Here is a 15,301-nt window from a genome sequence, read left to right on the forward strand (position 1 = left end):
ATGACTTAAAGTCATGCTTAAATGCTGATGCACACGTGATATGTAACGCCCTATCTTATTGATTAATACGCAGAGATACAAAGAGATAAGTATGACTTAAAGTCCTGCTTAAATGCTGATGCACACGTGATATGTAACGTCCTATCTTATTGATTAATACGCAGAGATACAAAGAGATAAGTATGACTTAAAGTCCTGCTTAAATGCTGATGCACACGTGATATGTAACGTCCTATCTTATTGATTAATACGCAGAGATACAAAGAGATAAGTATGACTTAAAGTCCTGCTTAAATGCTGATGCACACTTGATATGTAACGTCCTATCTTATTGATTAATACGCAGAGATACAAAGAGATAAGTATGACTTAAAGTCATGCTTAAATGCTGATGCACACGTGATATGTAACGTCCTTTCTTATTGATTAATACGCAGAGATACAAAGAGATAAGTATGACTTAAAGTCCTGCTTAAATGCTGATGCACACTTGATATGTAACGTCCTATCTTATTGATTAATACGCAGAGATACAAAGAGATAAGTATGACTTAAAGTCATGCTTAAATGCTGATGCACACGTGATATGTAACGCCCTATCTTATTGATTAATACGCAGAGATACAAAGAGATAAGTATGACTTAAAGTCCTGCTTATATGCTGATGCACACGTGATATGTAACGTCCTATCTTATTGATTAATACGCAGAGATACAAAGAGATAAGTATGACTTAAAGTCCTGCTTAAATGCTGATGCACACGTGATATGTAACGTCCTTTCTTATTGATTAATACGCAGAGATACAAAGAGATAAGTATGACTTAAAGTCATGCTTAAATGCTGATGCACACTTGATATGTAACGTCCTATCTTATTGATTAATACGCAGAGATACAAAGAGATAAGTATGACTTAAAGTCCTGCTTAAATGCTGATGTTTATTGATACGCAGAAGCGTGCGTCATCCTCTAGCATGATCTAACCAATGCAGTGTCGCCTTCTATACCATATGCAAAATGGGATTTAATCAAAAGAGGAATTAATCATAAAAGGATTAGGCCATGTATAACAAGCAGGAATTAATGGGATTTGACAAATAAGAAATTTATTGAAAAATAATTAAAAAATCTAAAGATCCCCAAATCCTTCACAAGTTTTTTCTGAAAGGACTAAAGTTTTTTGTATGTTCTTACTTTGTAGGGTCGTATGGTCTCCGTGACCTATGACCTGGGTACGTTCGAAACACTCCGCTGCGGCATCCTATGTAAGTCCATTTGACATCTCTCAGAAGGGGTGATGTTCGATTTCTCCATATGGGTTCAATTTGAGATGTGATTAATACATCAGCTCTGAATAATAAGAGAATGTTACAGGAATATTTACAATACAAAATGGAATGTAGTATTATTTTATTTGATTTGAATTGATTTGATTTCCAGATTCCAATAACAGAAGTATATACAAGTATAATTATAAAACAACAATAGTATGAAAATGTTCCAGGAATATTTACAATACAAAATGGAATACAGTATAATTTTATTTGATTTCCAGATTCCAATAATAGAAGTATATACAACTATAATAATAACAAAATGATAAGCAAACATAATGGTCAACATACATAACATTATTATAATTATAATATCATTATACATGAAAGTTTTCTCTTTTTTTAAGGATTATTGAAACATGTATATGAGAAGAAAAAAAATATCTCAACATAACACATTTGAAATGTGGGAGACAGCTATCTTAAGCATGGAGCTAGAAGTTGGTGGAGGGCACAAACGGTGAAGGGAAAACAGAATACAGTGCAATAATAATAATAATAACAAAAACATACTGTTTTTTAGTGTAATAAATCAAAAAGTTTTGATTCTGTGAAGTTACAAACGAGTAGCGCCTCCAAATACACAATGTGTGATTTTATGTTTTAAAATGCAAGCTTATCAAAACAATTGATTTATTTGTGCAGTAGATATATTATCAGACACACACTGTAATTGTACACCCCTTCTATTATAAGTAAAATGCATTTATTCATCATTTTCCAATAAGAAATGTGTAATTTTCCAAGATTTTCTTGCAACGGTTTAATAACAAACCTGGTATTCTGTTCAAAGACACCATCAGGATGACTGCAGCCGACGTCGGTGTCGTTACCGTTAAAAAACTTGTGAGCCCTGACTGTCTTAGTGGCGAGATCGTCATCGAAGAGGAAAGCATTCGGGTTGCAGTAGCACTTTGGAGCAAAGCGGATTGAAGAGTATTTGTAGGACACTCTTAAATGGGGGTATTTAGGTTCATCGTAGTACACCTCGATTTCTTCAAACGCTCCTACAGATTGGATCAAAGTAAACAGAAATTGATAAGCAAATTGTGCAGAGGAGTGTTTGATTCCATGTTAATGTTGATGTGCATGAAAACAAACTTGCAACTTTTGAATTTTGACCTTGCCCTACATTTCAAGGCACTGTACCTCCATGTGGACCATAACCATATCATATAGGGTATCATTTTAAAGAGAATTAAATGATCTATTCATTGATATTAATTACACATTAATATTTACTAAATCTGAGGAGGGATCATCGATCAAACTGAAATTTAAAACTTTTTTGAGGAGTTTATATATATATATACAATTCTTTATGAGGTAACAAAAGTGAGCCTTCAAGTAGATACCAGAAAAAAAGCACATATACATGATTGTATAGAACCTAACTGAAAATTAAGTAGAGAAACACAGGTGTTAACCAATCTATAATTATACCATGTCTACCTCCTAGGCCTATCTGTCAGTGTCAAGCTTGTAATTGGGGTTGTCAGTTTCACGGGCAGTCAAACACTAGTCTGCTGTGCAAACCCTTCACTCGAGTTAAGGGTCTGAATGTGCAGCCTACTCATGCCTTGTGTACCGAAGGCCCAAACTTTGTATTTGCTAGTCTTTGCGCGAAGACACACTTGCTGATCAAAGTTTTAATCAGGGTCTGTGCCTGCAGACTAGTGGAACACACAGGTGCTGCCGGTCTAGTGCAATGTAAAGTGCATGGCATGGTAGGGGTTAACATTCCTTGTTCAATAAAATGAAATGTTTATGAGAGAAGATTACCTGGTAATTCTTTCCTTGCCAGTGTGCTGTTGTATTCAATGAGGAGGTTAAAGTAGCTTTTGTTGTATCGCTCTCGATCAGGGGGCTCTTCTAGACGTCTGAAACTCTATAAACACACATACATAAAAAAAGTTATAACAGCTGTATAGTATAATGATCGTAAATAAAACATATCTCTGTATATTCCACATTTAATAATTAGATATTGTGGTCTAGTGGTACTGAATTTTGCCTGTCAATCAGAGGGACAGGGGTCAAATCCCTGCCATGGTGCTATTATGTACAGGAAGAACTTTATCCACATTGTGCTGCACTCATCCCTGGTGAGGTACATAAATAGGAAACCTGGTAGGAATTAACATTTCTCCTTTTCCTTTTGTTTCCTTTACTCTAACATAAGCATTGTCTCATGATGGATACCAGTGCATTACAAATGTACATATTATTTATCATCATTATTATAAATTCTTTGAAATGACTTTGCATTGTATAATTCTTGCCAGGATAAAACCAGGGTAATAATATCCAAAAGCCCTGAGGAGCATATAGAAAAGTTTGATGATAATGTGATAAGTGCTATACATGCAAGTATGGTATATCATCATTATTTCCTCTGGGAAGTTCTATTCATATGTGGTGATAACTGACACAAATTTAAGAATTCATCAAATTGGAACAACTCTCCCTGAGATCCTGCACCTGAAATAATTTGAGGAAACTAAAACTACTGGGAGAGGGACTGGTTTGGGGGAATTTTCATAAAATACATAATAGATGAAATTTCAAAATTTGTGTGTTAATTACCTTATCTGTATCGGCAAGATTGAAGGCAAAAGAATAAACGGATTGGTTTAGTGAGGTGTAGTAATATGTTGCTGGCTGCTGCAAAGTCTTCACACCATCAGCAAAATCACCCTGTCCAGATCAATGCAGAGAAAATAAACTTATCTACTAAAATTTAACATTTGGTAGACAGCGTCATCATAAGTACGAGTCATCATCATTGTCCCCATCTTCATCATCATCATCATCATCTTCATCATCATCACGATCATCACCATCATCACCATCATCAACATCATCATCATCACCATTATCATAACTCAAAGTTTGCTAAATCATCAATTTTCAATTTTGTCACAACTGCTATACTGAGCAAAAGTATCCTAAATATAGAAGCAATTAATAGAACATCTTTATAATGATGTCATACTAACCTTGGGGATTCCCCGAATAGCATCAGGAATGTAAAGAAAGCCACTCATTCCTCTTCTCATCTCTTTCTCAATGATACTAAAAGACTCTGGCTTCCCCTCAGGTTGTTCCAGCTTGGCAATGTTAATGAAGATAGGGTCGTCCACTAGCTGTGAAGTCAGAATATAGTAAGATCGGTAGAGAGCATAGTTACATGTGAACAGAAGTTGATCAAAACCCTCACAGCTTTAATGTTGATGTTTGTGAACTAATCTTGGGAATTTCCCTTACTCTCCTTGGGAATTCCCCCCGTATTTTGCCAAACACACAGATTAACTTATTTAGTTTGGTTAACAACTCAGATGTTTTTTTTAATATTTTCTCTCATGGATATTATTTTCATATGATATATAGTTACTAATTTCTACAATTTCATATATAGATCATCATCTTAAACCAATAATTTATTGCATTTTTCAAAAAAATATTAACCTAACTTTGATATATTTTTCATTTCTGCATTCTAAGTAACTTCCAATAATGATAACTGTAAATTTTCATAGATTGTACAGGATTAAACAAAAATGTGCTGATAACTACAGGAGAGAATTTGATGAAACAGAGTATGTTTGATTACTATTTTGATACAAGACAATCAGATACAAAGATTTCAGTAGCTTATAACAAATATTTATCAACCATAACTATTTGTATTATGAAAGGGTCCCCCGCAGGTCATCATCAGGACTGAATAAGAAATATGTATTTACCGCTTTGCTTGGTTTGAGCAATGGATGGAAGATGGTCTGACCTTCGTTGTCGATCAAGAAAGCATAAACGGATCCCCATTGCTCGTTGACGATCAAGTTTTCAATCTCATCTAGTGTAGCATCGATACCAACGACCCCAATGACGCTGATAGTATGTAAGAGGAAAAGGTAAACAAGGCAAGACTAAGATGAGCTTTGAAATAAAAATGGAGTGCCATTAATGATTGACAACTGTCCACAGCCATCAATATGACGAGATTCGCATCAAGTCATTCGCAGGCAGCTGCATGTATTTGTATAATTGCAATAACTCTCCAGTATCCAACAAATCCCTTATCTGGATGTGCGCCTGTCTCGACATGTCCAGATACATGAGATTAAACTGTTCTTAAGTTAATATCCACACACCCCCCCATTTAAAAAAAATCCTTTCAGGGTAATAAAAGTCCACAGTTGTTTCATATCTAAAGTAGATTTTTCTCTGAATCAAATTTGCAAAAATCATGATTTTTTTTACAACAAAAAAACAACAGAACATTTTGTCCAACATTTTTTACATGCCACTTCGATGTTTGCAGTATAGTCTAGTAGATAATGTATGTAAAAAGATGCTTGAATCTGGCAGAAAGTGTGAAATTTGGCATACAGGGGTATTTTGGGCGCTGATTTAAGAAATTGCCGGCCCAAGCGATCTGACCATTGGGTCAGCCGCCATTTTGAAATCCAAGATGGCCGCCATCGATGGCCACCATGGATCTCATTTTCTCTTGATATTTCCAGTTCTACTCCATTCGTGGCTCTGAAAATCGTCAGGTAGAGGTATTTTGTGATGCGGCCATCTTGAATTCCAAAATGGCCCCCATAATAAGTTGTTTTTTCTTGTTAATACTAATTCTATTTGAGCTATGGCATTGTAATTTGGCATACAGGGCTAATTTTGGGTGCAGATTAAAAAAATTGCCGGCCCCAAGCGACATGACCATCGGTTCGGACGCCATTTTGAAATCCAAGATGGCCGCCATGAAATATTGTTTTCTCTTGTTTTTCTTAGAGTATGAATGATAAGGGACGGATTCTCATCAAGTTTTCTCACCAATTTTTTGAATAAAAAATGTAATTCTTCTATAATAACTTTATAAATCATGCCATTTATTCAATTACTTGACTAAAATATTGCTTAGAAGTAGTATTCTTAATAATATATAACCTGTCATCATAATTTCACTTTTCTATTCATCTTAGAAAGCTAGTCTACTCTATCAGACCATATGAATTAAAAGACATTTCACGACTATATTCATGACCAACGCATCTCTTAGGATAAAGGATACAGCAAATCTTTTTTAAATAGACTAAAATAGACACTAAAAATTTGAAATAATATTTACAATGTCTTGAGATCATAGATTTCTAATATCATATCAAAATAGGGTATTCTTTATATCGGTAGTAATTAATATGTGATCGATCAATCTAATCGTGGATGAGCACTGAACGAACTTATCTTTTCCTGTATCATTTTTTTTCAATTCATTCAACGGTATGTTTGCAGAATCAGGGTCATAAAATGTGTTCTGAAATGTTGCTTTATTATTACACATTTGAATATATAATTATGATGATGATACTATTATTACCCTGGCTTTAGCACCGCTATAATCTGATCAAACTCAAGCATTCAAGGAATCTCTTCCTAGGATATTTATCAGCTTTTCTAATTCTCCTAAATTACTAAGATTTTATATATGGTATTTTTATACAAATAGCCTGAGAATTTTTCTTCTTTATGCCAATACGTTTTTTTTCTGGTAAAGCCTATTCATGTCTATACAAGTTTTAATAGTTTCTAATCCATCATAGGTAAATTTTATTATTTTTCATATTAGTTCTTATTCATAACCAAGTGTGGTAGTGCATGCAGCCCTTTGATTCCTCTTTTATTGCCCTTGTTCAGATTTGGTGTAGCCTATGGGGATGATATTGAAGGTCTTTGCCAGCTACTTTCCAGCAAAACAAAATGAAGTGTTATTTTGCAGGTGAGCAGATACTACAATGAAATCTTGGATGACTGTAATTTTAATAATTCCATTGGATGAATGCTTAACGTAATCAGGAATTTGACATCTTTACTTGGTTTTGTTTTCTTGTCGATGATTTAATTCAGAAATATGTAAAGTTATGTGAAGTGCCAGTTTCAAAACTACCACTCAGACAGTGTTCAGATTTCATATCTCGAATTTCAATATGCGCTAGTTTAAAGGCAAATTGACACTTATGATTGGTGCAATGGGGGGGGGGCTCTTGTTAACAGTAATGGTTTTATAGACACCAAATATCAAATGCCTGCACTAGTGTGCTTGCCCTTTGAATTCTTACAATGAAAAGTGAAATCATCATGCTGCACTTTTAGTCCCATTCCAAGAAAACCTAAGCATCAGTCAACTCCAACTGTTTCCACAAGAACAGAGGACAAGGACAGTCAGTGGCTTTCCATTGTACACAAACTGCGGGAGAATGGAGGTCTCGAGAGTGAAAAGGACATATCCTGGTCAGCCTACATGGCAAATTCACAGGATGTAGTTCCTCCACCACCTGCTATTACAGGACTGTTACCTATGTTCCGAGAGAGTGCCCACACATTAGAGATGGTGAAACACGGGATGAACTCTCATCAAGCAGGCAACAGAACTACTGAATCCTGGGCAAGTTCCTGTTCTCACTGTAGACCAAACCCTCTATGCTATTGCTAAGAAGATTCAGCGGGCATTGCCAAATGTATGCGGTGGAGACAAGTTTGTGGTGATGATGGGAGGACTTCACATAAGAGATGGTCTTGTTGAAAGTGATCGGTGACTTCTTGGAAGGAAGCATTTGGAAGAGAGTGATCACTAATGCAGATATAACAACAGAAGGAAGAGCAGAGAGTCTTCAAAAAGGATCACAGACTTCAAGGGCCCAATGACTGTGTGGGATGTATGGAATACCATGCCAAACTTAGGTGAGGTCTTCAATCATCTCTCGAATGCACCATTTGAAGTAACAGGTTTGATTCCCACTTGGTGCGCTAGTGCCCTTTGGTAAGGCATTAATCCTCAGTACCAGGTCCTTCGGAGAGGACCTTAAGCCGTCGGTCCTCTGGTTGCTTGCTTACAAGCATTCATGCTTTCTTAGCAGTCAGGTAAAAAAATCACCACCAATCTAAAATGATGACATGAACACAATTGAAAGGTTCTTTGTTGTCCTTTACAGTAGAACTTCCTCTCTAAAGAAAGTAAACGCTTGGGGCCGGCAATTTTTGAAATCAGCGCCCAAAAATACCCCTGTATGCCAAATTTCACAATTTCTGCCAGATCCGAGCATCATGGCCATTTTTTGTCACATACCCGCTCCACTAGTAGTTTACTCATTCATTTACCTCATCGCAGAGTTCAAAGACTCTAAACTAAAGTTACTTTTTGTGATAAATCTGCTGGCCAAACCTGTGAACCCCTGGTACGCGGTTCTAAAATAACGCAACATTTTGTACGTGCATGCAGACCCGAAATTGCTCAAAAACAAGAATACATGTACAATGCAAATAGTGTTTTTAGCTGAAAATTCATAAATGTATCATTACATTGTACTTTTCCTTTTATTGATTAAAATCAAATAAATTTCTTCTTGTTTATGGTCAAAATAAGGGCCTTGACAATTTCCATTGAAAAACAATACAAAACAAAAAGTAAAAAAAATGAACAAGAATTTTTGAAAACAATAAATTACATAAGAAAATAAATGTGATGCTGAATTTTTTTTAAGTACATTTGATAAGATTCCTAAAAAGAGTCTGTGAACCAAAATTAGCATTTTAGGGATTTAGAGCAAGCTTTTGATTTTACGCATAAATTTCATGTAGAAAATTTTTTGGCAATGAGATTTTTTGCAAAATTTGGTCATATAGTTTTGTAGATTACGCCATTATGGGTAACGTGTGTGCCAATTTTCGTTGTGATCGACGGCCAAGATCATAAAAGGGAGGGGGCTGATTCAGCCCCCTGTCTTCAATATTTGCTAATAGAGGTTCTGATTCTTTCTTTATCAACAGTTCTTACCTTCCAGTAACTTGACTAATTGCAGGAATGGCAATGGTCACCATTAAGCCCAGCCCCCAGGAGTCTAGGTAAGGTGCTGTCCAGAGGCCATCTGTATTCAGAGAATTGTTGGACAGGAACTTGAAATAGTCTTCCATCTGAGAGATGAGGTCCTCCCCGTTCTCCAGCTTCCTCATGTTGCCACGGTGATCGCAGGCCAGCTTCCCTGGAAACTCCTCCCCATCGTCTTTGGTAAGGTAGCTGAAAATTCTTGCCTTGATGAAAGCAGACAGGAGAGAATCGATGGAAAATTGCTTAAATAGTGTAACAGACCAAGAGGTTGTTTTATAAAGAGTTATGTACACTGATAAGGAGCTGCCAACTTGAACAAGAAAATTTCACTATTTCAGAAGCTGAAAATCTGTATTTTGTTGACAACATCAGTATTTTCAAAGAAATACCTTTCGACAACACATAAAATTGAACCTCATCATCATTGAAATCATCATCTTGGAAGAAGCCATCTGTATTTTCTTGTTTTCCAGTACAAAAAAGTACTAGTGAAAAGTACAAGTTGGAAGCTCTGGATATGCTAAACGCAACTGAAAATTATCAAACGATATTTATACCTTAACGACGGTGAAACACCCTAGTTCATCTATTAACCATTTAGTTTATCTGCACACAATAAATATACACGTAATATTCATCACTGATCTCATGTTTTGCATCTGGTTTTCATGGAATTAACCAAACTCGCATCAATTTATGAAACTACTCAAAATGTCCAACTTTTTTTTTCAACAAGTGAAAAAATTTAGTTGAATTTTCAAGTGTGTTGTTTGAGATTGACTTTCAAAATCAAGTTTAGAAAACTGATGATCATGAAACTGATGCTTCATGATGCATTAGCCTAAGTTAGACAAGGTCATAATCAAGATGGTTATTTTCAATTTAGGAACACCTTGCCAAAATCTGTGCTGCATTTTTTTAGCAGGCACCTCATTTTAAAGGCACTATGTGTCTTTTCATAGCAGCTTTCCGACATCCTCATTGTTTTGTCTATGGATCTTGAAGTGTGCGAATAGGTAATGAGTAGCGGCTTGCTTGCGGGATTCCCGCCCGAAAGATAAGGTTCTGACTTTTAACAAGGTTGATTTCACTCACTCTAGGGTTAGCTTTATTGTTGTCCATAGCAACCTCATCCCAGACTTTCTCCCATTGGTACTTGCAGATAGGTCCTGGTACAAAACCACTTCGGGTGTAGTAACCTGAATACAAACAATTCAATGGCCCATTCTGAAGTCAGGTTTAACTTAATAAACTCAGGTTTAAAGTTGTAGTTTAAGTATGGGAAGCCAAAAGTATCAAAATCATTATTAAGTTGTATGTTTCTTGTGTTTACTGTGCTCTTTCCTGATTCATCGATGGTGAAGACAATCATCTACATGTATTAATACTTCCTACACAATCATGAATTATTTGAGAGCCAAGTGAGCTGAAGTACATGTATGATATCTCTACTGTATAGTGATCTATGTAACAATTGGCTATCCATACTTAAACCACAACTTTAAACATGAGATTAAGTTAAACCTGCTATCATAATATGGGCCAATGGGTTTTAATCTTGAACCTTGAATCGCAATCCTTTTCAGCAGCTTCAAAGCTATCCCGGATGAAACATTCTGTGTATCAGTGCTGGTTGCCATGGTGAAGTAATTTGAAATTTCACTTATATACATTCAAAGTGAATGTGCACCGTGCAAGTAAAAACTGCCTCTTGGTTTACAAAATAATGTGGTAAAATAATATTAACATGAATACAATAACAATAAGAATGATTAGTAACCAGAAAAAAAATTGTTGTGAGGAAGAATAAGGTGGACTGTTTTCTATTCACATGATCATACACAATGCAAGGTCAAGGTGATGACGATTATTATGATGATGGTGATTAAGATTATGGTCATAATAATTATAATTAATCAATCGAGTGTATCAATATCATAATCACCATGCTGCAATGTAACATATTACAGTATCACAGTCACCATGATTGTACTTGATCATCGTCGTCATCATCGGGATCATGACGATTGACATGATCACCATCATTAATATTGCGCTACACTAATGAAAGACAGGAATATGAAAATCTTGTTAGAAAGGTCCTTTTGCCCCATAGGAAATACAAAATTTTTTTTTTCAAATCAACTAAGAAACGTTTCCTCGTTTTTATTATTGAAATATCATGATTTCAAATCAAATCCTTTGTTACCTGGCCCACATCTGACGTGTTCTCCGTCCGTATCCTTCCCATCAGTCACCAGGATAATGAGAGCTTGACATCCTGTTCGCGATCTACTACCAAGCAGCTGGAATGCTTTCTGAAAGCCATGTCTAATGACAAAAAATATTAGTGAATCATCTATTTTTTATTTTCTTAATTTTAAAATTCAATAGTTGATTACAAATACAAATTATTTACGTTCTGGGGCACGTTGCAGAAAGAGTTGTGATCAAACGCAACTAAAAAATCTTGCAAAACTTGATTTACAACCAATGAAACCTGTTTTCGGGGATTACGCTTGATATTTTGACTTGCGTTAAAATGTAACTCTATCGCAACAGGCCCCGGGAAAAACAAATAAAGCAGGGTCCCGTCTTTAAAGAGTTACGATTGATCCAATCAATCATAACTCTGTGGAAATCCATCAGTGTCATATTTTTTTCTACAGGAAATTTGCAAAACGTCCTTTGTAAATTGTCAAGAAAACAATAATTTACGAATAAACATCATATCTAGAAAACATTTCAAACAAATTTGCATTTTAGATTTTGACGTTGCTGGCCGTCCATAGTTGTGATTGATTGGATCAATCGCAACTCGTTGTGAGATTGGGTCCTGATGCAACCCCTCCCCAACAGCATGTTCTGGGCAGACAAAAGATGTTAGAAATAGCCCACTGTGTGTTACCAATAGGGTGCTTTGCCATTCCTTTGTCTCGTAATACTAAAGACATTTGTTAACAATAACACTTTTAGAAATCTGAGCTGAATTAAAGTCCCCAGTTGTTATCTCTGTTATGTAAAAATGAAACCCTTTCAGAGTTCAACTCACTTGAGTTCGCTGGTCCCACCAGGGACAAGATTAATAGTCTTTGAATACAGGTCTTTACGATGAGCTGTGGTGGCAGGGACCAGCGTATCATTCTTACAGCTCTGGACTTCGGTTCTGTAATAATACCACCTAAATATCAAAGATAAAATGGCAAATTCATTTCCTGTTATGATAGTAGAACTCTAATTTTGGTTGAAAACTGAATAATGTCATGATTAAATCTCTTCTTTGCATAATACATGTACAAATATAATCATCATACAAATTGATAATATTCTGATAATGCAGGCACAGATCAAGGGGGGTGGTGAAAGGTGCAAGGACGCTCCCCATAAAATTCTGACTCTGGATCTACTACTACTACTAATATTTTCATAATTTTATAATTATTATGCTATTAGAAAACTTGAAAACTGTGTCTTTTTCATAAACATTCCAAACATATTTTTTTAGGAAAATTATTCAAAAAAATTCAAGAAATTAACATTATGTGCTGCGTCTAGTTGGTCATATCATGAAGGGTTTCTCTGATGGAGTAAGTTTGCTTGACTCACTTTCCCTCTCCATCCCAGTGGCTAGCCCGAGCACAGATGATGTTGACATAATCCTGTTTGGTCAGCGTATCAAGAACAGTCTTAACTACTTCGGTGGCAATCTTGAACTTTTCTCCTTTCATAGAGTAGCTGGAAAAAAAACAAGAAAAAGGGAAAAACATGTGAGGCAAGGGAACAATGTAAACACAAAAACTGTACCATAACAATACTTGATTTCATAATAAAACAGGAAAATATAGAAAAATATTGGTGAATATTTTCCAAAAATCCATCAAAGTATTCAGAGATTGAGTTACAGATGTCAAAGTTTCAATTTGGTGATATATTATGCAAACTAGCATCTACCCCATACTTTCCGTGATATACTAGCTTCTCTAAATTCTAATAATGGTTGACAATGATTGAAAGTACATTTCTCATTGAAGCATGCTAAAAGTTGGTGGTCTCAAATGTTAGACACATATTCTGAAGTCAGGCTTAATTAAAACTCGGGTCTACAGCTGTGGTGTACATGCACATGTACGGATAGCCAATGGTGACATAAATCTCTAAAAGTAGAGGTACAATGTACTGTAACAGTTCAATCTCTCTCTTAACTGTCAGGAAAGTATAGTGCGACAGACGTCTTTACCATTAAATAATTAGGAAAGAGCACATAGAACATATACGAAGCATACAGCGTACACAAAATGGCTAAATCCGACTTCAGAATAGGGGCCCTTGTCACACTAACACATGTATGTCCTTTTCCAACATTGGAAATAACATTGTAGCTTGTCTTGGTCTGGAGCCATTTACGCCAGTGTGACTGAAGCAACTAAGAAGGCTTGATGGACTGTTAGTTCTTACCTGCAGTCTAGTACAATGACAACATCTTTCGGTCCGCTGGTGGCTGCTATGTACCATGGCCTGACTCTAGGGTCGTAGTCGTTGTAGAACCCTACAAAGTTGGTGTCCCACTCTCGGCCTGGGTACAGCCTCACAAGGCCCTCTACTGAACCAAAATATTGCCACCTATAAAATAGAATGTAAAGAATGGTGAAGAAACTACAATTGATATCCTCCAACATGCTTTTTTGTGAGTGGTCACAAAAAAAAATATGAAAAATACTGAAGAGTGTTGGAAAAAAGTCTGAAAAAGAAAGACCTCTCATAAATGTACTTTTTCACAGAGGAAAGCCAAAAATAAGCTGAAATTAAGCTGAAAATCAAAACAAAAAAAAATCTGAAATCAGATAAAAATCTGTGCTCTCACACCCCTGAATACTTGTGATGACGATTCATACATACCTACTTGTACTTGCTATAAAATGTGATACATGTTTTTTTCAAAAACCAAAATGTAATTGTCCTGCTCATCTATGATATGTAATTTCAAGTCTTTAAAGCCACAAGTTAAACTGATAGATATCAAACATGTGTATTATGTGATTTTAACCAATGACCTTTGACCAGGAAACTTAGAGTCAGGTTATTGGTTTGGGTAAACTGCCTCATTGTCTACCCCACTATGTGTTTACTCTGTTTTGTGTAGTCCCTAGCTTACATACTAATAAAAAAAAATTGGTCTAATTGCCAAATAGTCCATTTGCAAAACATGCCATGGCTGGCAAGCGAAACCCATGTAACCTCAGTTTAAAAGACAAGGCAAAAGCGATTTTGTGTCTCGCCCACTTATGAAAATAACCAGAAATATCGTGATTTGCGAGAGCACGCAACAGATTTGTATCGAAACTTCATTGTGAAATGACTGGGATGGAATAACACTTGTCATTAGAGCCTTGCATGTAAACTTTAATGTTGACCTGAAAATGACCTTTGACCTTACCATGTGACCTCCGACTGCAGCATAACATGCAAGGTCGCCTAAGTACATCTACCGTCCAAGTTTGGTTGAAAAGCAACTAACGGTTGCAGAGTTAGGTGTTATAAGAGAGCCTTGCACTTTAACGTTGACCTGAAAATGACCTTTGATGTCACCATGTGACCTCCGACTGCAGCATAACATGCAAGGTCGCCTAAGTACATCTACCATCCAAGTTTGGTTGAAAAGTCACTTACGGTTGCAGAGTTAGGTGTCATAAGAAGGTCTTGCATGTAAACTTTAACGTTGACCCGAAAATAACCTTTGACCTTACCATGTGACCTCTGACTGCAGCATAACATGCAGGCGTCCCAAGTCCATCTACCATCCAAGTTTGGTCGAAAAGTCACTTACGGTTGCAGAGTTAGGTGTCATAAGAGAGTCTTGCATGTAAACTTTAACACTGACCTAAAATGATCTTTGACCTTACCATGTGACCTCCGACTGCAGCATAAAATGCAGGCGTCCCAAGTTCATCTACCATCCAAGTTTGGTCGAAAAGTGACTTGAGGTTGTGGAGTTAGGTGTCATAAGAGAGTCTTGCATGTAAACTTTAACATTGACCTAAAATGATCTTTGACCTTACCATGTGACCTCCGACTGCAGC

General features: G+C 36.1%; 1 protein-coding gene across 1 annotated transcript in view; it reads right to left on the minus strand.

Moving 5' to 3' along the window:
- Positions 1-15,301, minus strand: part of LOC121430641 (voltage-dependent calcium channel subunit alpha-2/delta-1-like) — a 50,041-nt gene that overhangs the window by 8,121 nt on the left and 26,619 nt on the right. The window contains exons 6-17 of the mRNA XM_041627961.1: positions 13,680-13,844; positions 12,831-12,959; positions 12,277-12,405; positions 11,434-11,555; positions 10,320-10,423; positions 9,174-9,427; positions 5,083-5,227; positions 4,336-4,482; positions 3,923-4,033; positions 3,119-3,224; positions 2,112-2,343; positions 1,197-1,352 (exon numbers count right to left, since the gene is read on the minus strand). Of these exons, the coding sequence (XP_041483895.1) occupies positions 1,197-1,352; positions 2,112-2,343; positions 3,119-3,224; positions 3,923-4,033; positions 4,336-4,482; positions 5,083-5,227; positions 9,174-9,427; positions 10,320-10,423; positions 11,434-11,555; positions 12,277-12,405; positions 12,831-12,959; positions 13,680-13,844 (1,800 nt within the window). The remainder of the gene's footprint in view (positions 1-1,196; positions 1,353-2,111; positions 2,344-3,118; positions 3,225-3,922; positions 4,034-4,335; positions 4,483-5,082; positions 5,228-9,173; positions 9,428-10,319; positions 10,424-11,433; positions 11,556-12,276; positions 12,406-12,830; positions 12,960-13,679; positions 13,845-15,301) is intronic.

This window comes from Lytechinus variegatus, chromosome 17 (genome assembly GCF_018143015.1).
Source record: "Lytechinus variegatus isolate NC3 chromosome 17, Lvar_3.0, whole genome shotgun sequence".
Classification (NCBI taxonomy): Eukaryota; Metazoa; Echinodermata; class Echinoidea; order Temnopleuroida; family Toxopneustidae; genus Lytechinus; species Lytechinus variegatus.